Raw genomic sequence first — 25,936 nt, 5'->3', positions numbered from 1 at the left:
CCCCTGTGTGTGTGCATTTCGAAGGCGATTCCTGCATGGGTCATGGAAAGTTTGAACGTGGCCCTTACACCCATTTTTTTTTAATATTTCCTTTGGGAAAACAGGGTGCGACCCGTATATGGGTGCAGCCCTTACACGGGTGCAGCCCTTACACGGGTGCAGCCCTTACACGGGTGCAGCCCTTACACGGGTGCAGCCCTTACAAAGGTGCAGCCCTTACACAGGTGCAGCCCTTACACAGGTGCAGCCCTTACACAGGTGCAGCCCTTAAGGCCCAACTCCAATCCCACTTCCGAGGCGTCGCGCTGAGCGCTGCGCCGCGTCGGGCTACAGCCACTGCAGTCGGGCGTCGAGATGGGTACACATCTCCATTCTCCGGGAACTGGCTCGCGCTGCTCGCGTCTGGGTTGATGTTGCTAGAAGCAGTTCGACTGCCAAGAGTGGTGAGAGGTAGTAATTCGCGTAATTAAATGATCTTAAGACGTGTGGAATGTATTTGGTACACAAATAATTAAGCACGCCTTTTCACAGTGATGCTGTATCTCAGAACTTGCCAAACTCGCAGCGCCATCGACACTCGCTCACTCTGTGCGAGCGTGCGGCGCGAGCGCGCGCCGCGCGCCAAATATCTGGCAGGGACAGATCGGAGCGTCGACACTCGCGCTGCTTGCATGTGACGCCATGCGCATGGCAAGACTGGTTCTGGCTGACGCGCGGGACGCCTGGCACACGGTGACGCGCGGCGCAAGTGTGTTTGGAGTTGAGGCTTTACACGGGTGCAGCCCTTACACGGGTGCAGCCCTTACACGGGTGCAGCCCTTACACGGGTGCAGCCCTTACACGGGTGCAGCCCTTACACGGGTGCAGCCCTTACACGGGTGCAGCCCTTACACGGGTGCAGCCCTTACACGGGTGCAGCCCTTACATCCATTTATACTGTGTCTTTTTCTGAAACTTTTTTCGTAATGAACAGATATTTGATATTCGAAGCCTTTTTTTTTCATATTTGTGTTCGATTCATATTCGAAAATTTTAATATTCGCACACCCCTACTAATTTCAGTGATATAATGGCATAAGTATTGACCATAGTTTAGCCACATGTAACACAGTCGTGAAAAAAAATCTGTCAACATGATTTCTTTCTTATTCAAAACAATTAAGAAAATATTTTGCAATCACCTGCAACTACTTCTTTGGGACTTCAAACCTACATAAACAAAACAAAACAAAATCTCCCATTGATGAAAAAACCATAAATTAAAAAAAAGACATCCCCTATGCTTCTTGGTTTCGGTGACTGTTGGCTTCAGTCATGTAGGTCATAACGAGCACCTCTTTCCATTCCCTAGTCTCCTCTCAGTACCTTGTCTTACGTTCTTATGGGGCTTAAAGTTATGAAGCGTAGTGGAGGGCTCCGGATAATTTCGACCACCTGGGGTTTTTTAATGTGCACAGACATCACACCGTACACGGACCTCTAGCATTTCACCACTATCAAAAGGAGACTATCGTGGCCAGGATCGAGCCCTCGTCTTTCGGGTCAGCAGTTGAGCCTCATAACAATTGAGCCACCACAGTGGCTCGCAGAACCTTGTATTGCTATTCGCACTGTGCAACCTGAGCTGTGGTTACCTTGAGGTTCTTAAATACACATGGGATAAAATAGGTCTGCAAAAGTTAAACAAGACTAACCCTGTCAAAGTAGATGACAACATTTGTGTCAGCATCTTGGCTCTCAACCCGGCGCACTTCCTTGGTCCGATGAATGCTGCTCAAGGTGTCAAAGTCAAAGAGATAGCCCGAAGGCAGGGCCACTTCCATGACAGCCATGTTGCTGGCGTCTCCTTCCCCTCGGTAGCTGCATTCAAAGCAAAAACTTAAGCATCAATGCAAGAATGCACACCACATAAAACAGCCCCACCACTAACAGTGTTGCAGTCTGCATTTGAGAAAAAAATGTCGGCCCATTAAGAATTGCGTATGTGGCAAAAAGGATGCCTTATGAGCAAGAAGTGCATTATTCTTGCACGTGCTTCGTAGTGCCTCATCAAAAAGAGTTAGCAAAAATAACCTGTGTAGCTACAACAAAATTTTTCAGGCAACACAAAATGGATGGGATGCTTTTCCACTCATGAAGCTGAGGACTGTAGCCACTCACCCTGGCCCAACAGGTTAGAACAATAAACATTGGAAAGTCCTTTGTTGTAGGCTTCAAAACATTTAAAATTTCCAGAACAAAGAACGTGCAATTATCTATGAAAACAATTTTTTTTTTTTCAAAATAAAATTCATGCTGGGGCTATTTCAGAAAGACTTCCTGGCTGCTGTTTCTTTGCAAAGTCAATTTGGTGAAATCATTCTACAGGGCTCCTTTTAGGGTAAGCTCTTAGACAAAATTCTCTGAAGAGAGTTCAAAATCCTTTGCTTAACTCCACAGAGAATATGTAAAAAAAAATATCAGGTTCACAGAAACCATAAACTTGCACACAGCGGTTAATGTGATATCTCACAGTGCAACGCTGACTATAGTCAGCATTGCAAAGGAGCAGATGCCCCTCACAGGAGGCCGGGCAGCCAATGGTGTCAACAGATTCTCGCGACCTCGTGGTTATTCCCATTGGACCTAATAGCGTGAATTCACAGGGGGTGGCAGATTAACAGGCATTAACCACAGCTTACTCGGAATAACTGCGGTGTCATGAACATCTGTTCATGCCATTGGCTGCAGGGCCTCCTTTGTTCTCGAGTTGTACCAGGCTATATCACTCGACAGCACCAACAATTTTGTGCTAATTTGTTGCTTTTTGTAAGAGAAGACAACAGAAAGCAGTATCACAAAAGGAAGGTAAGGGTATAACTGAGCCTGTTTACATGAGCAGATGTTTTTCCAGCATCACAAGGGTAATGGTTAATTGGGACCTTGCCAGAGACATTTTCACTGCAGTCGCTAAACCCAGTAAAAGTAATTTCAGGAGTATCTGGATTGTAAAACAGTCCTTTGCAGACATCACGTATTGGTTTGTCACATCCTATAGGTGCTTTTTGATGACAAATAGCAAGCACAGACCAAGGATAAAGGAAGCACACTACACTTCTGCTGGTATTGCGAGCTGTGCTGTTCTGAGCTACGGCTGGCTGCCCAGGTAGTAGAGCACTGCATACACCATGTGGAGGTTTTGGTTCAGATGCCACCAGTGGCTTGGTTGGCTTTTCTTCTATTTTATACGAAATTATGTTATGTCTAAATAATTACGTGCTTGCACGGACATGGTCAAGAACAAAAGATGTTTTTTTCAAATTATGCAAGAAAAACAGGAGCATAGCTCCACTTGGCAGGCGGTGCTATAAGCTGGTTGTAATTATCATGAGTCCAAAACAACACTTCCACCCACTTCTACATTCTCACTACATTTCTACATTTTCCACCCTCATCACCACCATAATTTAAAAAATAGCTGCATACCCTCATGCTTGCCTTGGTTCCAATGTTGGCTTCTTTTGTATACTATTAATGATAGCAAACATATGAGGGCATATGAATCACTACTGCTTGGTAAGCTTCCAGTAGATATGGGCCCCCTATAACACAAGATTTTCTTGTCACATAAGTCGCTGCTTTCTAAATTCATGTCGAAAGAACATGCAATGTGCAAAAGCACTGCATCCCTCCAGCAACTTCATGTCACTTACAGTGCACAGGTCATGGCTTTTAAATACTAACTGTCCCCTTCAGTACAATGTGTAATGGATCTTGGCAGAAAAAGAAAAATTTGAAGCTTGTCACCCTCCTTCAGGGCAAAGAAGCTAAAACAATAGCTGTACTGCACCCTCTACAACAAAAGCAACCACTCCCAGGCTCGCAAGAGCCAGTTCTATCCCATGACTATGGCTTGCTCCACCTGCATGGCCCACACCAGGATAACATTCTTTGGCCAGCGGGAATGTGCAACACTTTTCCTTTATGACGTAGTACACCAATGACCAACCCTAATAAACTCCAAAGAAAAAGTTCACAATAAAGTCACTAAAAAGTACTCACTGCGTGCAGACACTGAGCTGAAGATAGTTTTCTGTAGATGTCTTATCCAGTAGAGGATTCAAGAAAAATGAAGGCGATTCTGACGACACAGCCAGGTTGAATGCCCATGAGACCTACAATACACAAAAAACAGATAAATGGAAGATAGGGCTGCAGCAATCTTGTCAAGTCTTTTTCACGCTGTCAGGCCTTTTATTATCTCAGTTTTCTTTCACACAAGTACCTTGTCGTAATGTTCTGGGTGTAATAAGATACTCATAACGAGTAATAGTGGTTGACATGATTATTATTTGTTAAGCAAGAAGGCATACAGCTTTTATTGGCTTCGCAAAGAGTTTTGCTGTCAATGTGAAGCTCGTCAGCTAGTTCATGAAAAAATTTTAGTGCAGCATTTTGGCCAGTAGCACCACTCTGTTGATGATAATGTTGATCTGATTGCGAAATGGACCATCGCTGCCTCAACTATCAAATTATTTACATAACCAACTTCTTACATTTAGATTTTATTACATTCATAATAAACCTAAGAAACATAAGAAAGTGAACATATTAGACCTGGGGCAAAACTTCCCCTTTAATGTCTGACTATTTCATCATTTTGCTTCAGAAGACAGTGCTCTACAATGATTTATATGTAGGGATGAGCGAATATTCGAAATTTCTAATACAAATCGAATATGTTTCCTATTCGGTCCATAATCTATTCAAGAAATTCATACTCGAAAATTTCTGAATATTTGGCAGCGATCGAATCCCGTCCCTACTTTTATAGGTACGAACCTGGCAAAACCACAATATCTGAGCAAATTAACCGAAGATAAATTTCTAAGTTTCAGGAAAATAGTACAAAAACATCCTCTTTGCTTTCTTCTCAAGTCGTTTATCACATGGACCAGTTACATTCAGACACTGCTAAGCTTGAACCTCACGCAAAATTCCGCAAGTGGGCTTTCTTGCGTAAGTCAACCTTCAGATAATTCGGGCATCTCTTCTGCTCCCTTGCAGTCTGAAGTAATGAGCTTTTATTACCCATCATGCTATATTTAGTGGCCAGTTAAGTGTTAGTTTATGGATTTCATTTTGTAACTCATTTTGCATGACCACATTACAGGTAGCATACTGTTATGCTGCCTTATCAAGCAGTATACATTTGTGCACATAGTTTTTTTTTTTTTTCATATGGCACTGAGTTAGTCTAGTTGCAAAGTATCAGTTGCAAAGATACATTATTCTGGAATTATTAAGGACAAAGATGTTTGCTATTTATATTTTCATGAAATTTTTTTTGCACTGAAGATATATTCAATTCGATATTCATAGGAGTTTTTTCTTCATACTCGCATTGTATTCAGATTCATATTCTAAAATTTAAATATTCCCATACCCTTAGTTATATGTCAAAACGGCAACTAGGTATTTACCTGTAACACTGCTACTCCAAATCCAGTGGCTTCTATCTCAACATACTTGAGGTCAGAAGGCAGCTGAAAAACCAGAAATGGTTAAACTAGTGAACACCTAAGAAAGTGAACCTTGCCACTCTTCATTACTGAAGAGCACAACTCCCCAAAACATCTCATTTTCGACCAGCAAGGGCTGCGAGTTAGTTGAAGGGGGGAAGGAGTCTTTTCTAGAAGTTTCCTTATACACAGCATACACAGTCATGAAAGATTGTATAATCAGCACGTCTTTTAATATGGCCAAACAATTAACACTATTAATACAATTATGGCCACACAATGCACACAATTAACAAGGGTCTTATTTAATTTTCTTTAAAATGCTAGCAATTTCGTATCAGCAAGATGGGTGCTGAACAAGTGTCATTACAGCACCGTGCATTTAGGTGTTTGCACTGAAATCAATGCTTTTTTCCTCACAATTTTGATAATGGAACATGCATTTTAGGATGATTTTACATGACAATGGTTCAGTTAAAAATATGTGACATGCAATCAGCACACAGCTTTCAGTTCTCTGTCAGTGGCTGTTCACCACAATTAAACATTTTTGTCTGAAAAAATTTCAGCAAAAAGATGCGTGCAGCCGAAAACTCAGAAGACAGACAACACAAGACAGTTAGTGGCCTGGATACTTGCAAGCAATTTTGCCTACCTCAAGGCGCTGCAGAACAAGAGCATTGCCGCTATGAATCTTAAAGATGCGGCTTCTTCCATCTCCATACTTCACACTGGCTTCAATGGCAATTGTCCGAGAGACAACACTGGCTGCAACTCGTGCCAAAGCCTGAATGCCTATCACAGTATCCTGTAAAGAAAAGCTCCATGCTCAAGGTTGTTTCAGAGGGGGAAGAAAAATAGCTTTATGTACTGCTACTTTAAAGTGGTAGAGCACTTCGTTCTAAGCATCTGTTCAAAGTAAAGTAATCCCGTAGCTATAATAAGAAGCTCAAAATAAAATGATCTGCCATTTTTTATAGGTTCCAAACATCACTTTTTTCTGCAAAAATCATTAACAAATAACACAAAAACTTGAATGTAATTAAAAGTGAAACTCAGACCTCGTAACATATAAAGATCAGAACAGCTGCAGCAGCTTCAGGATGCAATAAAATTCTTTTTAACAATTTTAGTTTAACAGAACTTGGCAGTAAAGCAGAGGTCACCGTCAACATCAGCAGTACAACTGTACCATGAAGGTGGCTGTGCATCAGTAATTGTGCTGTGTTGTGTTGGGTTTAATGGCACATAGGCAGCTAATAAGGCCATCATGCGCCAAGCATAAGGTAGGAAATGTTTTCTGTGGGATTTAATAAAAATGTGGAAAGTGATCAGTGGTGTAAAGGGCCTAAAAAGTACCTAGTAATAACGGAGAAAACGAGATTTAGGAATGGCTAATGGTAAGAGCTTTAGAAAAGGTCATGTAGCCTCAGCGGCCATCTTTGGCTGGGCATGGATGTCGAGGATCCCAAACAATCAAATAAAAGTCTCAGCCTTCTTCTCAGGAATGAGAGAGTGGCTGAGGTGTATCATGCAATAAAGTGAGCCAGTGGTTCAATATTTACAGTTTTTCAAGTATGCCTGCTTCTTTTCAAAAGCTAAAAATAGAAGGCATGTTAACAATGGCATTATCATCTAAGAGCAGTGTTGGATTAAAAGGAATGCATTCATTATAAAATTGACTGAAGTACTTTTTTCTTAGTTCTTCCAGTTTCACCCAACAGAAAAAAATATGACCAACTGTAAGTTCATATCCACATTATTTGCAAACAGGTTTGTCTTTTAGAAGTACAGAAAGGTGGGCAAGTTGGTTATTACTTGCCTCGCTCGTGTTGTCGTGTTTGTTCCGTCCTCGTGTTTTTTCCGCGCTGTTTTAACATGAAAGGTTTGTCTTGTTTTGTTAGCAGGAAGTTGTGCGTAAGATGCGTGTGGCCTATTGTGTATCCAGTGTGTATCCAGTAGGAGGTCACATCAACAATGCCACATCTACGGGACTGCATCAACAATGCTATCAAGCAGTCATTATTCAAGTGTTCCATTGCCCCCCAACCCTATCAAGGCCAAGCTGCACTATGTCCACACCACGGAAACATTGCACAATGGGATTACAAAGGTCCCCCAACCACTGTTAGTCACATAACGTACAGGCCAAACTCTCATAGGTGTTTACTGATGACAGTGCAGAGAAATAGGCTTGTGCATTGACTCCAACTGTTGATGTTAATTGTTTTACCTCAAAAACAAAGTACTAACAAAGTAGGTACATCACCTGAGTAGAACTGTAGCCACCATTCTCATTTTGCTTGGAGACAAGCCACCTCATGACAGGAACCGCATTGCCAATGTCACCCCTTTCAGTTAGGGTAAGCAGGGCGTAGGCAGTCATCTCCACATCCTTGAAGCTTGGCTTGAAGAAATAGTCAGACTGCTTATCACTAGTGTTTACAGCCAGGGCAGGATCCTTCCAATAGATAGTGTCATCTGTGCAAAACAGAATTAATTAGGTCCTTGAGATAGCCAGCATGTGTTAAATAGTGGAAGCATTAACATAATTCTGGACAGGTAAGACATAGCAGAACATAGACATGGCAGTATATGCACGGCAATACATAAATTGAAAAACAGTGTAGAAACTGAATGGTTATAACAGTCACAGACATCAAGATAACATTACATATGCCCAGGTTCCGAGAAACTATTAGTACCAAAGCTCAGTCAATTCACCTTCTCGTGTTGCAAGTGAGAGAAGCTTCTGGAAGGCACCATCTTGTGCACTGTGCCCAGACAAGTGCAAAGCATATGTCACCAAGGACACAACATAAGGATCACTGGTCGTTCGGAGCTCTTTGAGAAGGTAAGCCTCCGCTGCCTGAACTACATTTGGATGTGTCTGCTTGGCCTGGAAAGGCAACAGCAAAAAGTGTACGATGCATTATGAGAGGACAACCTTTCTAGAAGCACAAAGTTTTGCGAATATAACTTGATAACCCTAATAGCTTCAGCACCCTTTTTCACACCATATGAAAGAATTGCTAAGAATATCATGGCAACTGTGCTTTACGGCAACTGTGAGTACTGCCCCTAATGTAACAAGTATGCTGTAGCTAAGAAACAATCATTCAGTCTGCTCACTTCTTGCAGATAGGTAACAGTAGCGTAAGTAAATGACAGTCACTGTCAAAATTGAATTATGAGGCACATTTGCTACACTAGAAAGCCACAGAACTGCTTTATATTAAGCAAGTTAAGAAAACCAGAGGACATGCATATGTTGGATATCTGCACACGCATTACACAGGAAAGGCAAAAATCTAAAAATAAAGTTGTTCCCAGTCACAAAATCTGTCTGGCAAAATCGTACATCCATTCAAATATTTGCTAACCTTACCTGACAATGTGGAATAAAACTTCAGCACAGTACATATTTCTTGTTGCTCACTTGACAAAGCGAAGGTATTTTTTTCTTAAATGAACTATATTTCCTATATACAGATGAAAACTACAATCCACCACAGTGCCATTAAAGAAAACATGTGCTGACATCACAAATACATTACCACATAAAAGTACCCCTGTGATAGAGCTATTGCATCCGAGCTTATAGAGACCATTTGAATACCTTAAATTTTGCCACGCAGATCACATCTAGCAACTGATGTGCCAGGACTATTTTTGCATGAAGGCATAGTGCCTTTTTACTGTCGGCCCCAATTTCTAGCTTAGTGTCTTCCTGATTATTATGCATTCTTAGACAAACCAGAACATCCTGGTTCAGAAATGCACACATGGCCCGGAGAAGGAATGATGTGTGTGCATAAAAAAAATTAAAAACTGAAGACTTGCCTTGTTTTCTAGAAGGGCAATCAAAACATAAGCTGTCAGTGCAGGCCCACTTCCAGCACCACTCTGCAGGGGAATAAGTGAATACCATTCACAGTTATTCAGGCAATAGCATGCCACCAAAACTACGCACCCAACTAACACCACTACAACTATACACCCAGCCCATGCAACCTAAGCACATACCTGCATTGGCTTGTAAATGATCTCTCCAGGTTCACTGAATGAGCCATCACTCTGCTGACGTGCCACCAGCCATGCAGTAGCATTCTCAAGTACTTTGGGGTCAATGACCGTGTACGGAGCGGCTTGGGCAAAGCTCTTGAGTACAAATGCTGTTAGCCATGTGCTGCCACTTTTGTCCGTATTGCCAAAAGCACTGAACGAATTGTCATCGCGTTTGTATGTCAGTTCTCGCTGATAACCTGCAAGAAATAAAAAAATGCCAACAACCAATCAGAACCAAATACTTGAAAAGACTAGCTCAAATTTGCAACGAAAGACATCTAGCATTACATCAAAGCACAAAAACTAAGCAAATCAAAAGAACATAAAGCAAAATTTAAACACATTGAGAACACAACTACCAGGGCACAAAACACACAGCAGGAAAGAACTATGTATGAGAACTGCGAAGACAGAGCAAAACATCTGAATCAAGCCAACTGAACCACCTTGATACCATTTTTCAATAAAGTTCCACTCTATTTTACACAGGATTATTCAACACAAACACTGTATATACAGAGTGAAGTAAGGGCCAAAGGTATGCAAGCAATGCAAGTACATAAACAAAATAGCACAATGAAGACAAGACATGAGGGAACTAGCAAAGTATAATAGCATATTTTCCACTTACAGGGAGCAATCAAAGTAAAGCAGTTTATTTCTCATAATGACATAATAGACTAGCAGTGTCATTTGTTCTAGTAAAAATTTATATACTCAATGCCATTTGTCACACACCAACCACAGTAGTATGTTTCAACACAACACAGACATTATGTATGCTATTGTATTTATAGAAAACGAAGGTGAACAGAATTAATGATAAAACTGAGACCTCAGCATTTCTGTGATGTCCAGTGGAAGCATTCTTAACAGAGAGACTGTCCAGGCACATTACAGTTGGCCCAGCCCCAGAAACTCACTCCGATCACTTATTAGTAGGCTGCACTGCATGCATTGAAAGCCATCCACTCAGCTGTTTTCAGTCAGTGGAGCTTCAGTCAGTGGAACAGCCAAACACAGAATGCAGATAATCTGCACTAACATGTCCACATAGATCTTATGCTCCTGCAATGTCATCTTGAATGCCCTTCTAATGCAGTTTTACTTTACCACTTTACTAGAGAGCATCCCACACAATTGCAAAAGAAGTTCCTGGGAAAAAAGCAACACCCTAATACATTGCTTTCTAACATACAATCGGTGGTCAGGACTACTATATATTGCAGTCTCACCATCTTCAAGATTCCGTATAGCTTTGCTTTGGATAGGTGGCGAGAGGCGGTTGGCTCGTTTCAGGTAGTCAAGAACAACAACGTTAGGCACAAAGTCCAGCATGTTTTGCTCTCCACACCCATGTGGCATTACTAGCAGCTGGTCCAAATTGTTCACACTGGGGCCGAGAAGGTCACCTGCAAGAGAGCCCAATTTTATATATTACACAGATTACTAGATATAGGGACACCAAAAAAAAATGTTCATGTTTAAAAAACCATCAAGAGAGAAGGTACCAAGAAATGGCACCAAGGAATAAGTAAACATAGCAACAAAACATCAAAAGCAAACAATTTACAGCCCAGTTAAAATTAAAGCCGTGCATGTGTGCACGGCAGTAAGGACAAATTGTACAAGTTATGCTAAGGACTGTCGTGCAGGTCATTGCTCGTATGTATGTGTTGATCAAGGCAGCATACATGCAAGTCCTTCCTTGAAGCATCTTTTCAGTACATAAAAGAATAACCCCGTAATGAGCAAGAACACTTGCCAATTGCAGAAATACTGATCCTTTCCGATCCAGGAACAGCATTCTTTGGAATGGGAATGCTGATGTTGGCCATTGTGGGAGGAGCTGACGGATTCCTTCTATCAATTAGGATGGCCTTGTTGAAGTACTGCTTTGAGCCTTCAGGCTGCATTAGAGAAATAGAAACAATCTCATGTGGAAAAAAAAAAAAAACATGGGTCAAACTTCTTTGCAGGTGCTATCAGTGTCAAATGAAACATGAACAAAACAACTGAAACACGAGCACAAACAATAAAAATATTAGCAGCCGGTTATCACAAATACGACTTTAAACATGCTAAAATGTTTAGTATCTACTTCAGAATCAGCAGTAAAAGACCAAGTACCTAGGCACCGGCCACCCCTCTCCTCATCCTGGCCAGTGCACAGATATCTTACAATAAGAGAAAGCGAGTTTTTGAATAGCTCCTGCTTACAGCTTTCCTGAATATACTTGCACTGCAATGAGTTCTTTTGTGAGCCAATTAACCTCTATCCATGGTTTGTCAACAATACCTTACAATATTATGAGTGCAAGAAACACTAACACCTGATTGTGTTTCATGGGTTTCCATGAAATAGACTGAACCGCGTGTAGCAAAATGTAAAATCTTAAAACATTCCATCTCATTCACACTAAGGTCCAAACAGCTGTTCATGCTGCCTATACCTGTTCCCTCACATATAATCCGCTATCTTCCACAATGAACATAAATTACCACCACTCTTCTTGGGCACACTAACCTTTCCTCATTACATACTTTTTCTTTGCCTTGAAAATCAGCCAAGCTTAACAATATGATGGGAGATACACCACAAACCTTGACAAGGAGCTTCTTGAGTATGGCGTCACCAGCCAGACTTGAAGTAGCCGACACACGAATGTCTATGTAACCCAGCTTGAGAGGAGTGATAAGAAAGGATACAGGGATGCCATCTTGAGCTGGCACCTGCCAAAGTAAAAATGTGAAACTTACTCATGAATTCCTTATCACAACATCACAATGAAGCCATTGTATACAAACCACATTATATTATAAAGAATGGGTAGACAGAGTTCACCTATTAAATATGCCTATAAGTGCATCACTTAATATCAGTGACAGTTTCTTTTTATCTTAGCAACAGGCCTGTATCCCGTGAGAGCCAAATTCAAGTGGCATTTTGTATTTTGTTAGCTTCACATCTCAATAGCAGACTTCGGTGAAGCATGTATACCAAGCACATATGCGAATAATCTAAACAGTATACAGCAGATTAAAGAATTTCTTAAAATTCACATTAAAGGAACACCAAGGACAAATATAAATTGGCCTGTATTGACAGGATACCGCATACTAATCACAAAGAGACCACTCTCACCGAAAACAGTTTTCATCAGCTAGAAAAAATCAAAAAACGAAATAAAGATGTCCCCATCACCAGCTGATTTCGCAAGCAAAATATATGCATCGACAGATTTTTTGGTGCCAATCACGGAGGTTACACTAAACTGCCAGTCACTTCAAAATGGTGGCAACCTGTCATTTTCAGTAAGGACGTCACAAGTTTGAATCGACTGGCAGGAAGAGTAACAATCCAATTTTCTCACCAATAAATGCACCTTTTGCTGCAGGACAAAGGTCGACACAGCCAGGAAGAGCCAGGGATTAAATGTTTACTCAAAACAACAACTAGACGGAGTTGTCCTCACTGTCTCTTGAAACGCACTCAGAGAAAATGCACAGCATAACTGTAGCCACACATATACCTGTACTATCAGTGCATGTCCCGAAACTCTTGTGCTGGTATGAATGCAAGCCAACCAGCCCAGCCAGCAGCCTTTGTTTTTTGCTAATCACTGCCAGGAGTGCCACTCAGAATATGAAAAAAAGAAAAAAAAAACAGCACGCTAACAGGACTTACCATCACCTTCTTTGTTCGTCTCTCCTTGTTTTCTTCTCCTGTGACATCATTCGACAGAGAGCTGAAGATGAATTCCCCACGGCTATTCTCTAGAGTCACTTCCGCCTGAATGCATTAGAAAATAAAAGCTCAAAAAATTAGGTGCACAGCCCTAAGGTGCAAAACATACTACACATAGATAACCAGTAAATGCATAATGCATTGGATATCTAACATAGGGGTTAACACACGAAATCTCACCTCAACTGGCTTCTTGTTGTAGTTGAAAACAACACATTGGATCGCCACAGACTCTCCACGAAGAACAGAATATGGCAGACTAGCAGTCACAAAAAATGGCCGGAAGACTGTCACCTGGTGGTACAAAAGGTGTTCACAACCACTGTCATACAACACAGCACAAGACTATCATTAAAATGTAATTTTGAAATACAAAGCTGTGTGACACCACAAAGTAATGAGTTTATGTCAAGTAAGGCGTTTGTCAAAAGGAGCCCAGTGGAACAGGGCTTCATTTTGAGGCCACAGCTACTTTCAGTTTTTACTGATGACACTTCTGAGAGGCATAGGCATGCCCCCTCAACAGACATAGGGAAGATCAAGGGACGTGAATTTTGTACCATATTGTTTCCCATCCCAAAAGACAGAAATCGGCACTAACATAAACCTTGCCCTCCCCTTTATGGAGAGACCTATGCATGCCTACACTAAAGGATTTCTTCTCATTAACGTTTCTTTGTTGATGACTGTGTTGTGTAAAAAAAAATAATCAATACTAGAACAGGACTGCAGGCCGATTTAATGATCACTGTGTCATGGTGTCCAGCAGGCAACACCTGAACCACATATAGCTACATAATGTTCCACAAGTTCTCATACCAAAATATGGGTAAAAGTAGTAGTGCAATCCGTTCCGAATGCATGTTTCGAAGGCGATAGTGTTCTCGGCAACCAGGGCCCGCAGTTGTGGAAAGTTCCGCTGATGTCGATGCCATTGTGTCAGGCCATAGCAGCACAGTTAGCGAGTGAAATGTTCAGAGGCCAGTCAAAATGATCGGTCCATGTGACTGCTCTTACAATACTGAGCAAAAGCAGACAAGAAAGCATCTTCACATGAGCCACTTAATCCTAACCCCCCCCCCCCCCCTTCTTTGGATAGGCACCAGATGACACCACCAGTATCACCTATGCGAAAGCTGCTTGTTTTTGGTTGGCAATGCTGTAGATGACGCAGATTTCTAGTCAGTTCTGACCAAATCATGCAAGTACATTACCCAAACATCATACTGAAACAAAAATACTATCATATGCCACCACTGTGTCAAATATCAGTGCGAATAAGTGAGCGGTTTAACACAGAGTATCATGTTACAGCGCGTGTTTCGCGTTGTACCAGTTAGTAGGTGGGCGGACGGAAACCAGACGGCCAGAATTTATGTACAAAGAGGCACAAATGAAGCCATTAAATGCATTCCTACGTTAAAAACCAGTAAACAGTACAAGCATGCCAGTGCTATTGTTGCATGTCTGGAGATCTTGCCTTCCATGATTAATTAATCAGTACAGTGTCCGGCATAAATTCAGAGCCAGTCAGAAAATTCCTTACTTTTGCTTGTGAGGGAGCAATTCCAAGACCAGTGAGAGAATCCAGTGCAAAAGCACTGATCACCCAAGATGTGATAGTGTCGGGGACTGTGCTTGCGATAACAGCCCTACCGTCAGGACTGAAGTGAAAACCAAGACCAGGTCATTACCACTTGCAAATTTCACAAGCTTGGTCACAACATAATAGAATTAATTACGCATCACAAAAAATACCATTTTCTCCTATTAAATTTTTGCTTGCTCAAGCACCATAAGAGTTGTAAATTAAGCAAGGTAAAATGGGAACACCATCACAAAAATACGGCTGAGAGTTTATCATGGCACCTTTGCATATCTAACTCCACAAGAACAAATTTTAAATATATGGTAAAATTTGTTACATTTCATTACTGCTGATACCATTCTGCACATAAAGCTACGTACTATCGCACTTAATATGAGCTGCAACACAGGAGCCATGGCCAGAGGTCAGTTCCTGAAGCATTGCCAGCCCAGCTCTGCTGGAAATTTGTGCAACTTGGGTGCTCTCTATAAGGGCGCATTATTTTACTATAAAGCACAATCCTCACCAGGTTCATACCGGATGCGTTGAAAATCATATTGAGCACGATAGTACAGCACAGTGCATTCTTTTTTTTTCAGCCTCAGCTACTCAACACAACAGAAGAGGTTAACTAGACGATGTCCTGTATAAAATGAAAAAAATTAAACCACATAAACTTGACCTGCCCTTACATGCCACAGCGACTGCTGTGCCAAGTAGCTTGTGCTTTAGAAAACCAGAAGACAGCATGTTTATGCACCTGCAAGTGCCAAGTGCAGACGATTTTCGATGCAAGCAAGTTATTGTTTGCCTGACCGATAAAAACAAAATTTTGAAAACACTATTGGAACTGCCAATCTTTTTGACGAGAGGTGCTTTTTGAAATATTCACGCAGGTTGAAATCAAAACCATTGCACTTATCATTAACTGCCTTGAAATTCACTAACTGATACCTTATCTTCCCGAACACACTAAATTTAGAACCCCTTCCTAAGCACATACAGAGCTACTAGTACAAACACTCCAAACACCAGCAAGTAAGCAGTTCCAGCCAGGCACCAACACTGCACAGTAAGCAGATGAAACAATAGGAGTGGTATGCCACAAAACACTGGTGGCACCACTGCAGGCGAAAGATGCGCACAAGCCAGGTTCGTGAATACCTGGCAGTGGCATTGGTCCAAAGCCAAGTTTCGGGGTACTGCTGACGCAGCCTAATGCGGCCAGGCACCTGAGGTGGTGCTTCAGGGAGCCCGCCCGGCGGAAGGACCGGATTGGTCAAGACATCTGTGTCTAGACGAATCACTTGCTTCCTCGCATAGACTGCCGGGAGCATCCAGAGGGAGCAGACGAAAGGACGGACAAGGGCAGGCAAAAAGAAATAGAAAAAAAGAAGGAAAGACAAAAGAACAAGAAAGAAAAAACAGGAACCCAGTAAGCACCAGGGGAAAAAAGACCACTTGTCCGTGCATACCCACAGTCTTTTACCCTTTTCCTTTAAGGCACAGATGCTGCACATTCAGCAATCACATATATTTTTTTCAGCTTGGTTTATGTTGAAATCAAAATAATAGTTGGGGGCATCCCTAAATCTCTCCTTGGACATACTTTGCATCCTCCACGCTATAAATAGAATTATTTTAACAAGAAATGTTTATCTACATACACCAGCCAGCACAGAGAAAGTTAAGAATGATTAATTATTTTTATACTCCACAAGCTACAAAGGCACTCTGATTAAATGATATTACTGCTTTGAGAAAAGTTTCATCATTATTTTACAAGAACAATTATTGTGCACTGATGTACCTACAAGGGAAGCAGCACGACAAGATGCCAGAAGTTTTCAGGAGCTGCAAATTTTCAGAAAAGCAAAGTTTCAGGAGGCAGCAGTGAGAGGAAGCAACAGCTGAGAAAGCGAGCAAGCAGCATAAAAAGCAGGTAGTGGCAAAGCTTAGAAGCAGTGATTCAGACGATGTCTAACCCCGTAATTTACAGGTGGTTGAGAAGCACAAGCGAAGTACATTACTGAAGCACACACAAAAAAAACTGAAGTTAATTTGTGGTAAACTGTTGCACCGACCACAATGTGATAGCTTTTACAGCTTTTACATACACAGCTTTCTGCATGTGTGTATTTTATTGTGAGTCACACCTATCCCTTTCCACACCTTAAATCAATACTCATTAAAGTTATCTAACCCAGTGTTATTATTGGTATGCACCACTAAACACAACTTAATGCACCCCCAACAGGAGTAGGTAATGACTGGGAGTAAGAGACTGATTTTCAATGTAGTTTTTGTCACAGTAAAGCGCTATACCTGGCCTAGAAATAAATTTTCATGTGCTCTCACTCACTCACTCAGATAGAACTCCAGAAACCTATTAAAAAATGTCAGCAATAGAGGTCAATTTCTTTGCTGTTTCTCACGATACACAAAACATAAATAAAATGCCATATGCAAAATATAATGTGTAAGAGATAAAACGCGAACATTTGGTAATTAAGAGGAAGCTGTTAAACTGCTGTGTCAAAGGAGCAAGAAGAAAAAACATGGCAAAAAAAGTGCACGCATGTAAATAGTTGAAAAAGAAAAATTCTGCATGGGTTACCACCTTTGCCAAAGTAACCAAGCAGTGGGCTTTGTTTCTCAGCTGTGTATTGGAGCACTTGTGCCATCCCTTAAGCTCTAAATCTGCAAAGTAAAGAGAATCCTTGTCCTCCCCTTTCGAGACCTTTTGGTCATTATGGGTGCTGCAAGGGTTCCACTATACAGCTGAGAAGCAAGCCGCATTGCCTGGTTACTTTTGGCATAGACAGTACATATGCAAATGTGTAATCAAGGGTGTCAGAAGTATTCACTGCCTGCACAGCATTTGCTCTACTGTGGCATAAGTAAATGCAAAAGCAGTGTCATGTGAACAGAGTGCAGAATTTCAAAGCAAAAGCTTCTGCAAGTCTGCTGTTTTCATTCTGCACAAAGTGCAGCACTCCAGCCATGCAGAATGTACAACAATTAATAATAGAGTAATAGAGTTCTGTAATAAAAAGGTGTACTGTCTTTGCCATCCACACATTCTTAAGGTCACCTACATATTCAACAGCCCTGCTTTATAATAACTTTCATAAGTCACCATGAATTCTAAGCATACTACTAAACAGAAAGCCAGTGCTAAAAATGTAAAAAAAAAAGCATTTCACTGTTTGTGGCACATGGACAACCTCTTTCAGCATGAATTCAATAATGAGATATTTAAACCCAGTTAATTGTAAATTTAGACCATTAATGCTTACACGGTATCACACATGTTGAACTAGGGACAGCACTCAACTGAGGGTGACTTTATAGATTTCAGGTTTGACAAAAGAAAAGTGTAATTTCAATACACAAACGCAAGTAGTTAGAGAGGGTAAGCGTAGTTCTACGTAAGCAAGCTGGTGCTTTGAAGTCACAACTACATTTTTCAGGCGATCTGCATGGCTGGAGAGGCTTTGAGATGGATCAATCGGCCAAGCATGCTGGCAGCCAAAGCCTACCCTGTTAAGGTGCTATTCCACAGCCAAGTCTCAGGAAAGAAGCGTCGCAGTCGTTGCTTTCCCTCGTTACGACCTGCCGCTCCCCCAGAGTATGCTGAGTCGTCAAGCTCAAATTCACCACCAAATCCAGAACGATAGTAGACTTTGGAGGGTTGGCAATTACGGCAAGGAGGAAAAAATTATGAAGGGTAAGCAACATTAATAAAAAGAAAGTATTAACTTTATTTCGGCAGTAAAGAAAGCTTGGGATAAAATTTTGATGCATTAAAAAAAACATGATGCAACTGATGGCAGCAGAATTTTGGGATGAAACACACCCCCCACTAAAAAACCAATTAAAGCAATGTGCTGACTTGTCCCAAAAATATAAGGAGATACCAGCCGAGCAAATAACTAATTTGAAGCTTTACAGGAAGAAAAAAAGAAACAGTTTTAAGTTTAGCTTTACTGCTTTCTCCCAAAGCAAAAACATCTGATTTTTTTTAGCTCAAAAACCCTTTGGGCAAGTTATATACAGTCGACTCTCGATAATTCGAATACGAAAGGGACTATATTTGAATTACGCAGAGTATGAATTAAGGGCAGCCTATTCTATCCATGTGATGTTGATGGGACCAAAATGTCAAGTCAAATAAAATGCAAGTTGGAATTAAGCAAGTTCAAATTAACGTGAGTCGACTGCATGAAAATCATTGTAACAGCTTTACATGCAGAGCAAAAAGTAAGACTGTCTTGAAAAGGCACAAAGGGCACATGGTAAAACGAACCTGCCCAAGTTACAGGACAGTACATTTACAACAGAAAGGCTCTGAACTGTTGTTCCTGAGCTGTTGCTCCAAGAACCGATTAATCAAAGTGAGAGTTTAAGAAACCTCCGTAAAAAGTCAAGTAAGCATGCATGACACAAATATTATTAAGACCCGATTTCCTTCTTTAAAAGCCAAAACCCATATACAACATATTTAACCTCTTCTGGACAGTTATTGCAAATTCATGACCCAGGCTTGGGCTTCTCTTTTGATGACTACAATCACTCACAGATGAAATCACCACAGTTGACACCTGATCTTCCCATAGCTAGCAATCACGGGGAAAGTTGCCTTATCAAAGCATTCCTGAAAGAAGCACTACAAGCAAATCTGTTTGCGAAGCACAAGGCAGCAAAGACTAGCTGGTCTCCTTCTGTACAGAGAGTAAAATGCTCCTTTACATGATGAAGAAGTTAACTGGTTTACCTCTTTCTGCAAGAATTAAAATATATTAAACAGCACTGCTTAAAAATATGGACAGAAAGAAAGGCCAGAAGAAAAATGTTTTTCCAGCACTTATCAGTGATATAATTGGAAGACTATACCAACAATTTCACCAAAACACCCTTTGCTGTTCAATATATTTTTTTTTAACATAGTACCCTGAATTTCACACAAACAAACTCTGATGCAAAAATAAGCAGACACACATGTAAACAATATAACTTTATGCCAAAAATTATAAATAAGACAAGCTTATTATCCATGCTTAGAGCCTATGATTATTTCCATGTTTTCTAAAGTTAGAACCGAGCCTACAACAAAATTCAAAATTACCAAAGAAACTTAAGTGTTTAGCTTCTTCAAGAAAACAGCATGAAAATACTTTTTTGACCAGAATCTGGCTTGATGGTTGTATGTGAGATACCTAACAGTATTTACATATCATGAAAAAATAATTATTATGCTAGCTCAATTAAACTATAGTATGGCTAACATTAGTACACTTCTGTTGAACTGATTCAGAGTCATGAAGTGAAGCTTGCTGATGTCATATCAAGAACAGTCTCCTCAACACAATTCAGACTCAATAGCACCCAGAAATTTACTGAAATTATAGAGACTGGACTGGGGGGAGCTTTTTTTTTCTAATACACTTGATGCTGATGGGACAAAACCATCTGTTAGAATAAAGTGGCAAACCAAATCAGCAAGTTTGAAATACCTGCATTTAAAAATTCTTTCTGCTTTTCATGCTTTCACCAAACTACAAGCTAAACTACTGACCAGTAAAGGAAATGCATGACCCAGAGTACCAGCTATGCAGCTGTAGATTTCCTAAGGGCACACTGAGCCAAACGAACTTGGATCGAAGTCACTTCAAAGTGTTTTCACAAAATCAGTCAAACATGCATTCAGGAGACATCCCACTTACTTGCATCATCAAATTCATACACAAGGCCATTAGTAAGGACAGCCATGCCAGCATCCTACACAGATAAAAAAATTTTTCATGAAAAACTGTGCACACATGAATAATTGCAAAATGCTTTTTTTTGCCTTTTCAAACAATTCATTTAGTGAACTTTTGCAACACCAAGCTGCCTTCAACTTTTTTGAACATGAAATCTGAATAAAAAGAAACTAGCAATGTACACACAACTTTCCTCAGTAAAAGGTGGGAAACAGGAGGTCAGCATTACTACCAGCACTGCACACAAAGGATCAGCAAATCACTAGCACTTAGTTTTACGTGATGCCATAGATTAGATAACAAGCCCATGCTACTGCTGGTTCAAGGAGGTGGATTCTTGTTCAGGTACCATATTTCTAAGGTTAGGCAGCAGGAGAAAGGTAGTGCCCTGACAACAAAAAGCTTGAACGCGAACGCAATCTCCCGTGCTATTCACATTTTTAAAAAGTAAAAAATATGTCCTGATAAAATTCTTGAAATGCCCCACCTTTGGCTATGCAGTGATGGTTTAGAGTGCAAAGAAAATAGCAAGTGCTTAGCACCAAAAAATACCACAGTTCAAACTTCACCTTGAAGAGATCATGAGCTGTAGTTGAACCTGGCCACCAGAGAGAGCGTCTACGCCGTCTGTACCATGGAGGCCAGAACTTTGCCTTTTTCCCACTGTCAAATGACTCCAGTTCCTCAATAACCTGCGAACACAAGAGTACTTCAGTCAGTTTTCCAGCCCAGTTTTTCTTTTAACACTCATCTCCTGAAATCATAGCAACACCTCTCTGCATAACAAAATGTCATCGACGATGTTTACATACACACCATTTCATGCAATGAACCCTGCCCCACGCTACAAGTGCTGTACAAGTTGTGTAAACGGTGCCAAAAAAGCATAGTTACCTGTTCTTGGCTCAAGTCGTTGCCCTTTTTAAGCAGCAGCACACTCTGGTCAACACCGAGCACCCCAATGTAGGCATTGGGTTTTGTTGATACCAACACATTTACTTGTCCACCAGGCTTTGTTTCGGCTATGCTTGTCTGGACATGCACCTGCAAAGGATGACAATGCAGAAAATGACCACAAACATTCACTGCTGCAGCATTTAAGGCTGGATTATTTTAAAATGATCAATAAATCAACAAAACAAATTCCAAGTGAACATACTCCTCAAATTTCCAACTACAAACAAGCTAAGGCACCTAAAGAAATCCCTCTGTGCTACACTTAAGTACTGTTACATTGACAAAAATGACTCACTGGTGTGCGAAGAATTCCTCCGACATCGTAATTAACAGCATCAGCCACGACTTCGCCATCTTTCCTGACATAGTAGACGAGCACCCGGGCTTTAGGAGCCATGCGGAATGTGGCGGAGAAGCTGAACCGGTAGCTTCGTACACCAGATACAGGGAGAGTTTGTGCAAAGACTATGTCTCCACGACCCACGACCTGCAGAACAGAGAAAAACCTTGTTATTGCAGGCCACAAAAGCCCTAAAAAAAAAAAGAAAGCAGGTGAGAACACACTAGTGGCAAGCTTACAAACACCATAAATACAATGGCTACAAGGTCTGTACAAAAGCTTGGCATGCATGCACTACTATACTCGCATTGTGCATTACAACTTAGACAAATTCTTTTCCACCATTTCTTTTAAGGACGAAAAAACTTGTCTACTTTAAATAGATAGGTGCATTTCTTAAATTGCATGTGCTTCATGAAAAGGACCAATACAATGTAGTTGACATACTTCACAGTTTCTTGGCATGAGCATATGCGTCCAAACTTTGAGAAAGTCAGCAGCAAATGCAACTGCGTGCCCCTTGGATAAAATGAACCTGTATTGAACTTCTTCTGTTCATTCACCCTGAATGGCCAAAGTTCAGCATATGCAAAGTTCAGCATTCCTCCTCAACTTCTGTGCCAGTCATGATGTTTACCGTGAGAAAGCAGCCCACAAAGCAACATACATACTCGCCTCATAGACAAGATGGTCCAAGGGCTCAGTGGCATTGACCTCAAACTCAATGAGGTCGCCCACCTTGGGCTCCTCAGTGATCATGAAAGCTTGGAGGAAGCTGCGACTCGGTGACTTGGCTGGGTAGATTCCATCCAAGTAGTAAGTCTGGCCCCTGAACTCTGCCCGGAGACCCAGGATTACCGTGCTGTTCTCATTGGGTGGATAGAACTCCAGCCGAATTACTCCATTCTGTGGCACCCAATGCTGGCTGCTCTGCCACAGCTCTTCGTTGAAATTGAAACCATAGTGCAGAGTCAGCTGGTTCACTGCATCGTTCACAGGGCTGTCATCCTGGTATGCCACCTTGAGCTGCAGCGGCAAAAGCAAGACTCATTTCTGAACACCCGCACATATAATGTAACATATGTAGGCACATCAACAAGAAATTTAAATACACTAAATAAACCAAACTAAGCATGCTAATTATAATGAACACACTACAAGGATGATAAAACGGAGGTCATACAATTTATGAACAGCCCAGCCTGTGATTCACGACCACCATAAAGCCATAAAGGGTGCTAAAAGTACAAGCATGCCCTTCTGCACCTTGACTGCAATCATGAATTAGCATAAAGACACTATCAAGAAGGAAGCACGCATTAAACTCTCCTGCCCCATTGAGGTTAGTTGTAGCATAGACTAGGAACTTTGCAGTTTATGCCCAAAGTAAACACGAAATGGGAACCGAAAACATTCCTCACTAGTGCTATGTTTGTCTGCTGCACTCTTACTTTACCTCGCAGCAGCCACTCAAAGTAAACATAGAAGGCAATACAAGTTAAACTATTATACAGTGTAACTTTTACATCAGTGCATAAGATTTATAACATCAATGGCTTTCAGAGGGACACACACAAAGTGAAGGAGGGAGGGGAAATCCTCAGAGTGCTTGCCAACGTTTCGGCAAGAGGACTGGTCATCGTCAGGGCAAAGCATAAGGGACAGTGAGATCAACACAAAAAAATTAAAATAAAAAGCTGTACTAATGTATTCAAAAGCTCAAATCTAACATGTGCCAGTACATATGTGTGTTCATTATACCATTTCACTTTTTTTAACGATTACTGCTGCTCAGATGCAGAACAGTGATATTATAGGCTGACTAACACAAACAATTCTGAAGAAAAGGGTGCAGAAATGGAGAAGAAAGGCATGGCAAAGAAATTGTGTATCTCCCTATACAGCACTTGCACAATCCTTGCACCATTTAGCATTTTCGGTGTGGCAGTGTCCTATATATAATGTTATTTTTACAAAAAAGCCTTTTTGCTAATGTCACATGCTGGGTGCCTCAAGCACTTTCTTCAGCAAAGCATTGTGAGCGATGCAGTATATCAGAATACAGATAAGAATTGCTAACTACTAGACTGATTAAGTAATACTGAATAGTTACCTTTTTAACTATTACTGTTGGTCCCATTTACTGAGTGGCATGTACCCCACCATAAGTAATATTCATATTAGTTTTTATAATTTCGAAAACGCAGTTACCCTTGGTGCTGTGGCCCAACTAATTTTGCCTACATTGCACCAAAATAAATCTGCTTTCAAAATGCTTGCAGGCAAAGCAGCTCCTCTAGTCATGTAACTCGTAGAAATAGCCAAAATTTGTTGGGCCACAGCACCAAGGTCAACTGCGCCTTCGAAATTGTAAAAGCTGACATGGATATTAGTTATGATGGGCTACACAACTCTCAATAAGAAGACAAAGAGTAATGGTTAAAAACTTGACTATTCAATGTTAGTTAACCAGCCTACTTAGTTAGCATGTCTTAGCTATATTCTGATGCGCTACGAATCTATGCTATGCAGAAAAAAGCACTTTTCTAACTCAAAAGCTCATTTTAAAATATTGTAGAGCATCTTAAGTGAAACACCCAGTATGTCTGCATCATGCCTCAAGTTCACACTGTTCTCAGAGATTAAAATGCTTATCGTATTCCAAGCATCCCAAACACTTCGGCGCATCTCAAAGAATGAACTACCGTATATTGCCGAGCATAAGCCGACGTTTTTTTTCTAAATGTCCTTCCAAAGTTGGGGGGTCGATTTATAATCGGAGTCTATGTATATGCGGAGTATTAAAGTCGGCCTATATGGGAGGTCAAAAGTAATTTCAACCAAGTCGCAGATAATATCACGCCCCGTGCGCTCGTAATTCCATAACAGTTGTCAGACACGGTGCGAAAGTGGATCTGTTTAAAAAACTTGAATTTAATTGAGATATGCACCAAAAGTTTACATGCAGATCCATAGCACGCAATATTGAAGGGACATAACACGAGCGCTCGTGTTGTGTCCCTTCAATATTGTGCGCTATGGATCCTCATGTTGACTACCCACTAGCCCGAACCCTGACCAAAGGTTTGTTTTAATACGATAGCAACTTGTTATTTACAAACCGTGGGCGTTCCACGGAAAAACGGCCAAAGCCGGGCAGGCTGGCAATGTTTGATACAAATGGGACAGTTACAAATCCAATCCAATCCAATCCAAAACTAGACCACATGTGACCAGTCACATGAGCCGAGAAACATTTTCGCGTGTTGTTGTGTGCCTTTCGCCATTTCTGCATGTTGCACCGCCTACGTGACAGCTAACAGCGATGTATGTGGTAGTTTGTGTCACTGCCCAATGGACGCCTTGCAAGATGCCGCCGCAACCTCGGCAACAGTACAGTGCGGCTTTCAAGCGGCAAGCCATCCTCTGCACCAAGTCGGAAAACAACATCGCAGCGGGGTGGAAGTTCGACGTCTCAGAAAAGTGCGTGAGAGGTTGGAGAAAACAAAGAAGCAAGCTTTTTGCGTGCGCTGCTACACACTGTTCCTTTCGCGGGCCGAAGTCCGTACAATACCCTGCCATTGAGGAGGCGGTTCAAGATTGGGTTCACGATCAGAGAAGCAAGAGCTTGAGTGTTTGCTACAGTGACAATGAAACAAAGGCACGCGCTGCACCACTTCCGACGACCAGCAGAAGCAGTGGCTCATAGATGATCATTGCGACTGTGTCCTAACAAGTGACGACGAGTCAGAGATGTCACCGCTTCAGATGACCAGCGGCAGCAGTGGCTCATAAGATGATCATCGTGACTGTGTCCTCACAAGCAACGACGAGTCAGAGATGTCTCGTGAACGAATAAATGTTTCTTAACGACTCGGCCTTCTGAACGACTCGGCCTTCCTTAGCCCAAACACCTTGGCAGATGGGCAGAGCTTTGCCTCCCTTACAAATTTAACAGATTACAATGCA

At 41.4% G+C, this 25,936-nt stretch overlaps 1 protein-coding gene across 5 annotated transcripts in view; it reads right to left on the bottom strand.

The window, feature by feature from the left end:
- Positions 1-25,936, bottom strand: part of Tep2 (Thioester-containing protein 2) — a 104,598-nt gene that overhangs the window by 12,517 nt on the left and 66,145 nt on the right. For 4 of the 5 annotated variants that reach the window (XM_089580755.1, XM_089580751.1, XM_089580753.1 and 1 more), the window contains 20 exons: positions 22,643-22,993; positions 21,923-22,114; positions 21,565-21,714; positions 21,240-21,362; positions 20,632-20,686; positions 16,070-16,229; positions 14,864-14,981; positions 13,498-13,611; positions 13,258-13,362; positions 12,174-12,302; positions 11,335-11,479; positions 10,805-10,981; positions 9,528-9,766; positions 9,345-9,407; positions 8,226-8,400; positions 7,771-7,982; positions 6,157-6,309; positions 5,463-5,525; positions 4,042-4,154; positions 1,695-1,860 (listed from right to left, as the gene is read on the bottom strand). In XM_089580755.1, coding sequence (XP_089436881.1) covers positions 1,695-1,860; positions 4,042-4,154; positions 5,463-5,525; positions 6,157-6,309; positions 7,771-7,982; positions 8,226-8,400; positions 9,345-9,407; positions 9,528-9,766; positions 10,805-10,981; positions 11,335-11,479; positions 12,174-12,302; positions 13,258-13,362; positions 13,498-13,611; positions 14,864-14,981; positions 16,070-16,229; positions 20,632-20,686; positions 21,240-21,362; positions 21,565-21,714; positions 21,923-22,114; positions 22,643-22,993 — 3,003 coding nt within the window. Of the gene's footprint in view, positions 1-1,694; positions 1,861-4,041; positions 4,155-5,462; positions 5,526-6,156; positions 6,310-7,770; positions 7,983-8,225; positions 8,401-9,344; positions 9,408-9,527; positions 9,767-10,804; positions 10,982-11,334; positions 11,480-12,173; positions 12,303-13,257; positions 13,363-13,497; positions 13,612-14,863; positions 14,982-16,069; positions 16,230-18,447; positions 18,590-20,631; positions 20,687-21,239; positions 21,363-21,564; positions 21,715-21,922; positions 22,115-22,642; positions 22,994-25,936 lie in introns of all 5 variants that reach the window. The other variant, XM_089580752.1, reaches the window with a different exon arrangement.

This window comes from Amblyomma mixtum, chromosome 3, assembly GCF_055824585.1.
Source record: "Amblyomma mixtum isolate Tamu chromosome 3, ASM5582458v1, whole genome shotgun sequence".
Taxonomy (NCBI): domain Eukaryota; kingdom Metazoa; phylum Arthropoda; class Arachnida; order Ixodida; family Ixodidae; genus Amblyomma; species Amblyomma mixtum.
This window is presented reverse-complemented; position numbering and strand designations above follow the sequence as displayed.